The sequence below is a fragment of the Pteropus medius genome, unplaced genomic scaffold, assembly GCF_902729225.1.
Source record: "Pteropus medius unplaced genomic scaffold, Ma_sr-lr_union100, whole genome shotgun sequence".
NCBI lineage: Eukaryota > Metazoa > Chordata > Mammalia > Chiroptera > Pteropodidae > Pteropus > Pteropus medius.
In genome coordinates this window covers 975,763-988,372 of record NW_024348082.1, presented here as the reverse complement: position 1 = coordinate 988,372, position 12,610 = coordinate 975,763, and the positions used below count along the sequence as shown (strand labels likewise).

At 31.6% G+C, this 12,610-nt stretch overlaps 1 protein-coding gene across 1 annotated transcript in view; it reads right to left on the bottom strand.

Annotated features, from left to right (window-relative positions):
• The window catches only part of EPHA6 (EPH receptor A6), a 790,812-nt gene that overhangs the window by 231,533 nt on the left and 546,669 nt on the right, over positions 1-12,610 (bottom strand). Inside the window, 1 exon segment of the mRNA XM_039879096.1 lies at positions 2,839-2,947. Coding sequence (XP_039735030.1) covers positions 2,839-2,947 — 109 coding nt within the window.

The following is a 12,610-nucleotide window of genomic DNA, read 5'->3' as shown; positions in this document are numbered from 1 at the left end:
TTATACAAATCCATGTAACTTAAAAATTACATCCAATTTTGCCATATATTGAATCATTGTTATATAAAAAGTCATTTAAATCAATTTCCATTATGAAGTTGGAGTCATTTTCTTTTTAAATTGAGAATATCGCTATGTTGTACACAGCAAGGACTCCTCACTGCAGATATCCTGAAACAGCTAGAAAAGGAGTGGTTGACACAACAAACTGAGCATGGCAAGGAAAGAACAGCATCTGACAGCATCTGGGACTTACTCAAAAGGGACAAGAAGAAAAAAGAAGGAACCTGATTCAGATTAGTTTTATTATATTTTTATTTTTGCAAATAAAAATATTTTAAAATCTTTAAAAAATTATTAATATAATTTGTATATCAGTTATAATTGAAAAATAAAAAAATATTTAAAAAAGTAAAAAAATTTGAAGATAAATGACACTGCTGTTTAAATAAAATCATATTTAAGAAAATACCCTAAACTTCAAAGAAACTGTCAAATAAGAAAATAAGAATCTTTCTGAATCAAATTAACCATCATATCTAAATTATCACAGTCTAACTGACATGATATAATTGGTATCTTTGGAGTTAAGATCACCTTACTGGACTCCATCACACTTTAATAACTGATTAAACTTTCTGGGCCCCAAATTGATTGTCTTTAAATTATGTGCAACTCCATGATAAATAGAGTATTATCAAAATATCAGTGCCTACAAATTCACAATGCATGGACAGCACTTATGTTATAAACAGCAATGAAAATATAGTAGAGTTTATTCTACTTAACATTTTTCTAATAAGGTTTACTAAACAGGTAGTAATCCATACAGTGTTGGAATTTTTTTAACCTAATCAAATTGTGATGTTACATGCACCAAAATGCTTTCATTTCCTTATTTCCTTCCTTTTCCCAGACTTGACACATTAATCCTCTTCCTGATATATATTTTTTCCTTTCCTAGGCATTGTTGTCTTCTAATCCTTCTTTTTGCAAGAGAGTCCTAGATAGGGTCAGACAAACTCTAACTTCTTTTTTTAATAGCCAGTTGTCCTCCGCCTAGTGATTAAGAATTTCGTAGGTCACATTTGGTATTTGTAGGCTATGGTATTTAATATTTTGTTTTTGACCTAATGATTAGTTGATTCAGAGATGCCAAAATTTGTTTTCTGTCCACTATAAAAAATAATTATATCAAAGCTATGATGATGGCAAGAGGCTGTCAAAGGTTAGCGCTAGGTATAAAGGGAGAAAGAAATAGGAGAGTGCTGGAAACAGTACCTGATGGTGGTGGCATGGTATGTCCAAACTAGTACTTTTTATTAGATAAATTTATCATTATTCCTTGCATTTTTTTGTGTTTTTTTTTTCTATTGCTATAGCTTGCATTCTTCCATCAGATAATCAGTCCCCCACCCTCACCAATGCAGGAGATCCTGAGATACTATTAATTATAAGAATAGTACTATGTTTATACACATGAAAATTTTAAGTAAACATAGGGTAAATTTGCCCTTTTTACAATTAATTTCATAAAGAAGTCACCATTTCAACTTAACCAAATTAGAAAATACATATGTTTCTTTGTTTCTTGATAAATTCTATAAAAGTAGATTTTTTACAATTAAATCTGATACACTCTTTACAGGTAGCAGTTACCTTTGCCAGGAACCCACAATTGCTAAGTGCCTTCTTAGTAGTTGTCAACTTATTGACCTAAATCTTTCATCTTCCAAAAGTGCAGATAATTTTTCATATATGCATCTCTTCTCTTTTACAATAATGTTAAATAAAATATGTATGTAGGTAGAGTTTAAAATATAAATAACACAAAGGGTTTTTCTAGTTCACTGAAGTACTATTTCTGAAGGTCCTTATTTGTTATTTTTGCTCATTATCAAGTATTAGGGTTTTCTAGTAGAAATGATGTACTTAAGCTGGAGTAGACATGGGTGTGTATTGTTTGACTGGAATTCTTATTGCAGTTTTAAATCAGGATATTGGTATTATTCAGGATGTGTGCGTTTCAGATTATCAATAAAACTCTAGAGGTATTCTTCTATATTCCTATTGATAATCGAGATTGAATATTTCTCCCCATGTAGGAATAAAAATATGATAGGAAGATATTCACAATTTCTGACAAAAGTGTGGGCCTAATATCGATAGTTCAATAAGAAGTAACACTTATTCTTTTAAATAATTTCATACATATTAATCTTCATTCATATCTCTGTATTGTCAGCACTTAGCAACAATTTATATACGTAGACAATATGTATGAAATCTAAGGTTTAGATTGGTGAAACTAGTCAGCTAGTCAGGGTTCAAAGCTAGGACTTTTGCTCTGTTAAATGTATTGTTACTTTAAATTTTCATCCATATTTCTCTAAAGTGGAGAAATATTGGATTTATAAAACCAATTAATATAATTCTAATATAGATACTTTCAATATTTAATGGATTAAAAATAGCACATTTTTGTAACACTGTTTATAAGGAAACTTTATACAAATTGTTCAATCAATTTTTTTTAAAAAAATTACACCTTTCATAGGGTAATTTAATTGTAGTAAAGGAAACACTAAGAGTTAACTTAATGAGTAGAAATTTATCATTCACAACTTTTAACGTGTTTTTATCAAGTTTTTGGTTGCTTCACATTCAGAGAACAAGCCATAGTGGTTCTGTTATAAAGTTCACTGACAGAGGAGAATCTACACTGATACCTTTTTCTCTCAGGTGTGCTTTGTTACATTTTAAAGCATTTGAATATACAGTGTATGAAAAGTATGGTTATTTGCAAGTCTTGGAAATAATCTGGTACACTTCAGTTACCTCCCGGTGATTAAGAAGAACAAGGTAAGAATGACGAGGAGAGTGAATCCCCCAACGGCCGCGGTGGCTATCACGAGAATCTGCCCCTGTTCTGCTGCCATGTCAGAAGCTGAAAACACAGATACAATGTTAACAGTTCCCTGGGTGACATTTTGCTACCAAAATTATTTTACAACTTAGTATATGCTTGAAAATATGGTAATGGATACCAAAAAACCCCATCATATTTGCTCTTCATTGGGCACATAGGATGCAAACCCAAAAGAAAGACTGAAGATTGGGGTTATAACCCTCAGTATAACCCTTTCTTCTATTTTACAAATATACCAAGAAAATAGAGGAATTCTTAGTACTTCACGTCTTATGAATATGTATTGCAAAATTAAATCAGCAGGTGGACTAAAGGATTTTATTTATACAATTGCTAATTAATTGCCTTAAACACTTTGGCCAACAGACCAGGTTTTATACACTCTTTTGGAGTCTGCTTCCATAAAGTGGACAGGTTGTATAATTCAAGAATGACTTCCTTTATATTTAATAGAGCTTAATTTAAAAATTGAAGTTATAACTTCCCACCTCCATAGCACAAAAGGTGTACATTGTGGGTGTTTAGATGTTTGACTGGCAGTAATTAAGAAAATGATATTTAAAAGTTTCCCTTTTTGAAGAAAAGGCTAGATAATATATTGTAACAACATATTACTTTTCTCATTGACGAAAGTCATATCTTAAAACCACCTGGGTGTTTCATTAACCTTTTAGGGATTGCTAAAAATATATTAGTTCAATTAAATCATTAGCACTCTCCTCCTTTGTATTACTAAAGCTTTAATCAGATGTAATTTTTAGGGAATAGGATATGGGCAATTGCATAATAATAGAGGTAAGGAAACTGAAGCCCAGAGAAGTTAAAGAATTTGCTTAAGTTCACACTTGATTATACTGGAATTCAGGCTTCTAGATTTTTTGTTTCATTTTTCCTTCCTATTCTGTAACTCACATTAATAATTTAGTTAATGATCAATATTCTAAAATATTAAATCAATCGGTCCCTTTAATATCCCTTAACTTGAATAAAGCTTGATTTTTATTTTGATCACTATAAAATATTTATTCATCTAATCACTTATAAGCAGCAAATTGAATCAAAGACAGAATTTAACTAACAAGCAAACCACTTAATTCTCTACCATATTAATTTATTAAACTTGAGTACTTTATGGCTTTCACAGAAGTAGATCTTTCTCTGGGAATCAAGTCTGCAGTATACTATGTGCAAATTTATATCCAGAGTAATTTCCTTGTAAAAATGACATATCTACTAGAGAATATCTGAACCTTAAATGTTATTACTGAATCAATAAGAAACCAGTCAGAGCATTTAAGATGCCTCTTAAGAGATCGAAACCTAAATAAAAACAAAAGTCATTTATGTTGTTTTCAGTAAGAATTAAACATTGGAAATAGATTTTAGTCACTACGATTTAATCAAGATATTTTCAAGCAATCTATTAAAGATTGAGTTTTAACTCATAATCTGTACAGAGACAAGTTAAATAGTTGCATTTTATCAGTATATAAAGTACTAAAGATTTTTTATTAGGTCCTTACTGAATTTCTGAACCTTCACACTAGCACTGATGTCATGGGAATGAATGTGTTCTCTAAAATGTCACATTTTCTCATTGAAAATTATTCAATAACAAATAGTAAGAAATAGATGTTGTAGAAAATATTAACTTTATGAAAATAAAGAAAATGGCATTTAGAAAAAACTTAGCAACTGTTGTATTTATAAAATATATAATGTAGTTCAAGAGTTTTAAACCTGGAGCGTATATTTTTGTGGTAGCCAGGTAGCAAGTAATTTATTGAGAATATGTATTCAAAATTCAGATGGAGAAGAAGATTATGTAATTGCATGCCTTTTGAAAATCAGATTATCTCGTTATAAAAAATTGTGTTGTTTTACTTGAATAACATCTTAATAACTCCCCTTTTTACTAAAATACCTTCTTTTTCTCTCCTGTGATTACATATTTATGAACTTTGCTTCAATTAAAATTTTAATCGGATAATGTTAAGGTGTGATACTTTGAAAAGTGTATATTCTTACCTAATTGTTTCTTAAACCTCTGTACTAGGAATCCTAAATCCTAATTTCTTTTGTGGAGAATAATATATATAAATATATGTTATTTGAAAATAAGAGTGTATAATGTGATGCACTATTATACCGGGAGTAAATGCTATGGATAATGGTCTGGGATGATTATAAAAACATTACAGACATCATCATCATCAACAATAGCCACTACGAATTTAACAGTAAACCGTCCTTCAGCACTAGGCTTAGTGCTTCAAATTCATTATCAAATTTACCTGCACAATAGTCCTTATAGGTAGGTTCTACTATGATTCCTAGTTTAAGTGGTTATATATAATACTTATCTAAGGTTACATTTTTTTGTACACAGGAAAGCTGGCTAACCAACCCTGATTCGTTAGTCTGCGGGTTCATAGTATTGACAGTATTTTATACCATTATACAACCATTTTCACTAACAGAACAATTGACTAGATCTAGCTTTTTTGGATGTCCTAGAACAAGCTTGCCTTGATTGACCTTGGTTTCATGTCTGTAAAATGAGACTGTTGAATTAAATATCTTTGTCACAATCTTTCAGAGCAATTTTACTACGATATTGTGTCATTGATTTGCTACTTGATATTTGGTCTTGTCCAGAATGTCCATGGAGACATTTGTCCATGACTTGTTAAATGATATATTTAAATTTGTTAAAATTTTATTTACATTATTTTTATTATAATTTGTTTTCTAGGAGTGGACATTTTGAACAGGACCAAATATCAAGGGCCATTTGGTGTAGACCAAATATGTTCATGGATGTTTCTGACGGGACTGAATTTCAAGGACATTTTGGCATGGACCAAATGTCTCTGTGGACATTTTGGACATGATCAAATGTCCTTCAAGAGTATTATGCATAAAGTTACAATCAAATATTAGGAAGAATAAGATTTGCCATATGGAAATAAGAGGAACACTCAAGACCTGCTGTAGTCTTTGTCCTGACAGAGATAATTTCTACCTTCTTATCTACCATATCAGTGTCAGTCAATCACAGAGTTCTATCTTTATCTCAGAATAAAGTCCAAAGCCCTTAACTTTGTTAACAAGGCTCTCTACAAATGCTTTAGTATATATTCCCAGAGTCATCTCTTATCATTCTCTAACCATGCTAATTTCTTCCAGTTCCTTGAATGTGCCAAACTTGCTCTCATGGTGAATCCCTAGCCAGTCTGCCCACATGAACATTACATCATTTGTGAAGCTTTTTTTCTGATTGTTTAGATTTGTTAGGTCCCCAGACATACATTCCCACAGACTCTTGTATTGTCTCTACCAATAAATGTTTATTGTTTTATTTAAATTAGTATTTTTATAATCTATTTTTTGATTGGACTGCAAATTCCATAAAGGCAGTGACACACCGCCCTATCCTTTCCCCCACCTCCCCAAAACAAGAAATTTGCAGGTGCAATTAAGTTAAGGATATCAATCATCCTGGATTAATTGGATGGACCAAAACTCAATGACTATAGGAGACAGAATAAGAGAAGACAAAGAGAAGTCCATGTGAATACAGAGGCAGAAAGTAGAGTTTTGCAGCTATAAGCCAAGGAAAACCTGGAGCCGTCAGAAGCTGAAAGAAGCAAGAAAGAATTCTCTTCTAGAGCTTTATGTGCGAATGCACTTTTACACTTGATAACTGTGGAGAATAAATTTCTGTTGTCTTAAGCAGTGAAGTTGTATGCTAATTTGTTATAATAGCCCTAAGAAACTAATACAGTATTTAATCTATAGGGCCTGATACATGTTAGTAGCTCAATAAATAGTTGTTTGTAAAATGGAAAAAATGATGGTTTACATTGGATGATTCTAGTAAGAAAAGGTCACATTAACCTAGGGGTAATCCATATCCTCACTTTCCAGTTGACACATAAAGAAGATTTACCCTGAAGGTAACTATACTATGACTGTAAAATAAATCTACACAAGTTTAAGCAGAGGAATCCAGTTATTCTGCATGGTTGAAGACAATGCTTCTCCACAGGCAGGGGCGACAAGAAAGCACAGACTTCTACATTTAATCAAATTGAATAGATTAAGCTTAGAAACGTGAATCCAAGGTAAAGAGTCTGTTAGTTCATTTGACAAATGTTTATTGAGCACTTATTATGTGGTAGGGACTGAGACACACACTGGGGATACAGTGATGAACAAAAAAGACAGTTGCTGCTCTCCTGGATTTACAATTCACTGGGGAAGACAGACAATGAACAAATAATTACAAGTGTAAGAATCATTACAAAAGGGAAATTTCAGGGTGCTCTGGAAGAGAATAAGCAGCCCTTGACAGTGTGAGTCAGCAGAGTAGGAATTTATAAATACAATGTGTTAGAAGGAGGAAGAGGAAGAGGAAGGGGAAGGCAGGGGCAAGGAAGAAGTTGTTCCTTGGTTATAGGCCTCGAAGACTTGATTAATTTAAATGGACATTTAGACAAATAAATAAACCATAAAATCATCTACCAAATGGATTCCATAAAAGTACACTATAGCTATAAACTCCTTTGTTATGAAAACTTGTCTGTTAGCATCAGCTATTCATTTTTTGATTCTGAGAAGATTACTAAAAAAAAAAAAAAAAAATTATTTCTAATTAGTTTTGTTGGAGAAAATGTACAGTATAATTTACTCATGTTAAGTTACACCATGGAGAGCAAAACTGTCTTTAAAAAGAAGCACAATGAAATCCATAGTAAGAAATGAAATGTATTTGTGACTAGTTGATTGGAAATGTCCCTTTCTTTAATGGAATAAGGTCATAGTCTTAGAAAAATCTAAGTATATTAAAATGATATGTTTCATTGTATGGATTTGGAAAAAAGCATACTTCCTTAAGAGGAAGCAATTTTCACAAAGAGTTGCAAAATTGTTACTGAACAAAGACTTAGCACTTAGTTTAAGTGAAGTTTACCTTAGTTAAAGAGAAAAAAAGTGTTCTTTACTTGGATTCCAAATACTTAAAATAAGATAAAAAATAGATTTCATTTCTTTAGGAAAGTATGAGAGAAAAGCAATTTGGCTATTTTTAACCAAAGAAATTTCTATAGAGGCATATGATTTTGTCTCTCTGTAATCAAGATTATTCTAGTTTATATTTACATTTCAAAGTGAAATCTGTTATTTGTATTCTGTGTCATTTTCTGTGGAATAGCTTTTTAAAGTTAACTCTTTTCTGTTATGAATATCTTTTTAAAGTTACTGAAGGCAGCAGATACATGATTTTTGGGGGAGGGGGAGTCAAATATTTCTCAAAATGCTGCCCAGTAAAATAAATGGTGTATATGTGCTTCATATTCACGTTTATTTATGTCTCCCAATTCTTGATGAAATGTATAAATTTTAAATGATATCATCTCATCATTTCAATAAAATGATTTTTTAAAGTGCAGCAGAAATCTCAATAAATATGATCTTTTCAGATCATATATGGTAACTAGGAATGGTGTAACCCTATGAAATGAGGCATATACATAAAGACATAGCAACATATAATGGAGACTAATCTATAAAATCTAAATGCATCAGTATGGTCATGTAGACATAAGAGTGTGAGATATGAATGAAAGCTGAAGAAATATTTCTCCTAGATGAATATAATCTTGTGATACTCTAGATAGTTATTTTCTTGGTTACTTGGACTCAAAAAATGAGATTATTGATTTTACATTTCCCTACATCTCTACATTTAGAGTCAAATATTTTTTATGTTGTATACTATCCTCTCTTTATTACTTCACTTCAGGCATCATATGAATAGGTTAGTTTTATAATTTTCTATTAGATAGCGTTTCCACAGTGTCTCTTCCCAATCCATCCTACATTATGTAGACAGATAATTATTCTTCAAAATAATGATTAAAAATACTCAGTGTCTTCCCTATTGCCTAGAGGGTAAAAGCATCCTTTCTCAGTGAGTATATCTTTCTCAGAGATGTCCAGGACTGAATTCTTAGACTCAGCTCTCACAAAATTATCTCCTTTGCCTTCAGGTTGGTCATCAATTCTGTCATTACTAAATTTTAAGTATTTCTTAGATTCAATCTCATTTTCTCCTGGCCCCACAGTTATTTTCTTAATTTAGATGCTCATTTTGTCACATGCATTTCAATTCAGCTAGACGGCAACTATAATAATGTGCAGTAGAGAAATTGCAAACAAGATGGACAAAAAGAGCCTCTGAAGAGACATCTGACAGATGTTCACATATGAAGGAACGCATAGTTTACTCCCTAAAACAGCTTCGATGCCTCACATTCTTACTTCAGACATGTTTATTGATTTTCAAGTTCACAAAATGGAAGCAAATTAAGTAAGTTAAGGCCAGGGGTGAGATATATGAGAGAGAGTTGAATGGAAGTACATACTGCTAGGCTGACTGAAAGAAGAACTGGGAAAACTGAAAATCTGACATGTGTCCAAAATATAAATTACTCAGAAGCCAGAAATTTAGGATCAAACAGCCCTATGAAATTCAAGAATTATGTTAGAACTGAATACATTAACATGATCATCCAAAGTTAATTAAAACATGCTGAGATATGTCTAAGCTATTTTATTTAAAAAGGCAAGGGTTTGTGGATGCATGATTAGAAAAATATTTTCTTTCCAAAATATTTAAAAATGATAAAAATAGTACTTTTAAGACCAAACCTCTGCCTGAAAACTTCAACTATCAAAAACGATTCATTTTCAGAATTTCCATTTTTTGGCATATTTCCACCATACTATAAGTTTCTTGAGGTCAGAAGTAATATCTTTCAACTTTCTACATCACATAGAATTAGCACAGTGCCTTACATAGTATAGGAATTAATGACTGTGTATTTTCACAAAGAGATAAAGAACACATTCTAGATTAAGAATTAAAAGCCCCTGGCTAAAGGAGAGTTTTCATATGTGATTTATTTGATAATAATGCTTAAAGATGTTCTAGTTACATAGATGATCCTTACACATTTGAATTTTGGAATTTAATATGTTCAGAGATAAATTAATAGTGTGAGTTAATTTTTTAAATTCACATATTCCTGCCTAGGCTTTGAATGAAATAAATATTTAAATGAAGAAGTATTGGCCGGTTTTTTTTAACGTTTTTCTTTTATATTCATTTAATATTTGATGCCATCTATGACCAGAAAAAATACGTCTAAGATTGGAGGGATAAAAAAACTGGGAGAGAATAGCAAGAGATTCTCTGTTCCACTCAAGTAAACCAGTTACTGAATTCTCAGCTACATGGAGACAAACCTCATGGATCATTTCAGTTGCAGTAGAGACCCTTAGCTGGGCTTATACTTTTTCAAAAAGTGATTTCACAGCTGTGTTTTCCGCCACTGCTCTGCCAGTTCTCCAGAAACAATGTAATATAGTACATCAAACTGTGGCTACCTTGAGACACAGAAAATTTCAAGATTCATTCTTCTTGATGACCTTAATTTACTTGTCAGATAAAAATGCCAAATGACACAGAAATAATTGGAAAATGTAAGTATGGTACCACCTGATGGAGAGGCAGAAGCAGAGGCAAATAATGCAGCATGATGAAACACTTTCTTTTTTTTTTTTGAGATCTTTGTGTGCATTAATAAACGGTTGAGATGCCTTGCTACAGGCAGGCTTCATGTGACAAATATCAAAGAACAAAGAAAAGAGATTGAGACATTGAAATATCTGGAGCTACTGTTAACATTCTAAATGTTAATGGTTTAATTAGTAATTGTTGCTGGCTGTTGAGATAAGTCTTTGATAATATTTTTTTATGCAATTTAAAAACTTATGTCTTCATACATACATAGTCCATTCTTTTTTTTTTTTTTTTAAGATCCAGTGTGGAATAAAATTTCCTTACAAATTTCACAAATTCCTTGGCCTGTATTCAATGATATCCAATCTCAAATACTATTCAGCACATACCGTAATATTAATGGTGGGTATCTACATATTGGTAGGCATATATATGCACTAAAGTTCTACTTCTTAATATAACCATTAGTGTGGTTTGAGGTAAATACCTTTGTAATTAAATGTATTGCCATTAGAGATCACAAATTTCATAACTCAAAGATTTATTTAGAATTTATTTTTCATAGAAAAATATTCAAAGAAAATAATCCTTATAAAAACACACATTATTTAGAAAAAAATCTAGAAAATTTCTTGAGAAAATTCTCATTCATCAACTCATTATATATTTAAAAACAAGAAAAATATTAATTATTTAGAATATGCTAAACACTGTGATACAGGGATTGGGAGACACAGAAAACTAAAGCATGGTTTCCTGTCCTCATAGCAGTTTCATTTTAGTGAGGGAGATAGATAAGTATACCTTAATTGTAATATAGTAAAATTGTTTCTAAAATGGAAGTATGTGTGAGGGTGATGTGGGATAACCTGCATTGGAAGAAATGCAGGAAGGTTTATAAGAAAGGTGATTTTTAAGCTAAAGCTTAAATGATTAAACTAATTTGCACGTCACTTGGGTGATGAGTAGATATTGAGACATTCTAGTTGGAAGAAACATCACAAATATGAAGACACAAAACAGTACAACATCTTCAGAAGTTTTTTGCATGTACTTTGAAATGTCTGATATATAGATCAACGGGCAGAATAGGAAGATGGAGAGGCAAGGAATGGATCATGAAAATTTAAAGTAAATCAGTCAGCATGTTTGTATTTTTCTCAAGTTAATATTTGTACTCAGGTTCAGGAGTACGGTAGATAAAGATGTGAATTTACTCAGAATTTTAGTTCTTACTGGAGATATAAGCTCTTATAAACACATGGGAAGAACTTATCTGAAGATAAATCCAGCATAGAAGAAAGCAGAACTGAAATTGAGAAAATACTGAGGACATGGATGGACAGCCTGGATTTGGCCTAATCTCACACTACTCCTTGACTTTATGGTAATACACAGTAAAAAAGTCCTACTTTTCATTAAGGCAGTTGGATTTTTTTGTCAATTGAAACTGAGAGTATTATTTAGTATAATGAACCAGAATTTGACTGTACTTATCTGTATTCACATCTTATGGGAAGGGAGGGTAAGTGGGTCTTAATATTGCCCAACTATATACCAGTAACTTTTCATTCTTTATTATGTTGCTTAAGCTGGATGTTTTCTATCTCAATTTAATATTTAAAAAAATTTGTTTTGATGTTGAACACGTCCTCTTGAATCTGTTTGACCCTGCAACTGGATGGATGAGACTGGAAGGTTAGGTGAAATAGGGTGGCAGTGGGGGTTACTTCTACAAAACAGTCTCTTGTTTTACAAACAATATCAAACGCTCTGCCTGGAGAGATTCCTTTTTTTCCCTTTTATTAGATTGACAGTTTCAAGGAAAAATCAGTCCTATCTATCCTCTATTTAATATGTCTCATGTACTGACTTGATAAAAACTGCATGGATATAAAAACAAAGAAACCACCAACAACAACAAAAAACAAATGAACAGACATTTCTAGCAAGTATGGCAGGACAGCATGTTAAAATCAGATTGTGGAAGAATCTAACTAATTCAAGCCCATCTAATTATAAACTCATTACCACTAAATCTGGAGCTAAACAAATCCTGTGAAAGACCTTTACTTAATTTCCACAGTTAATGA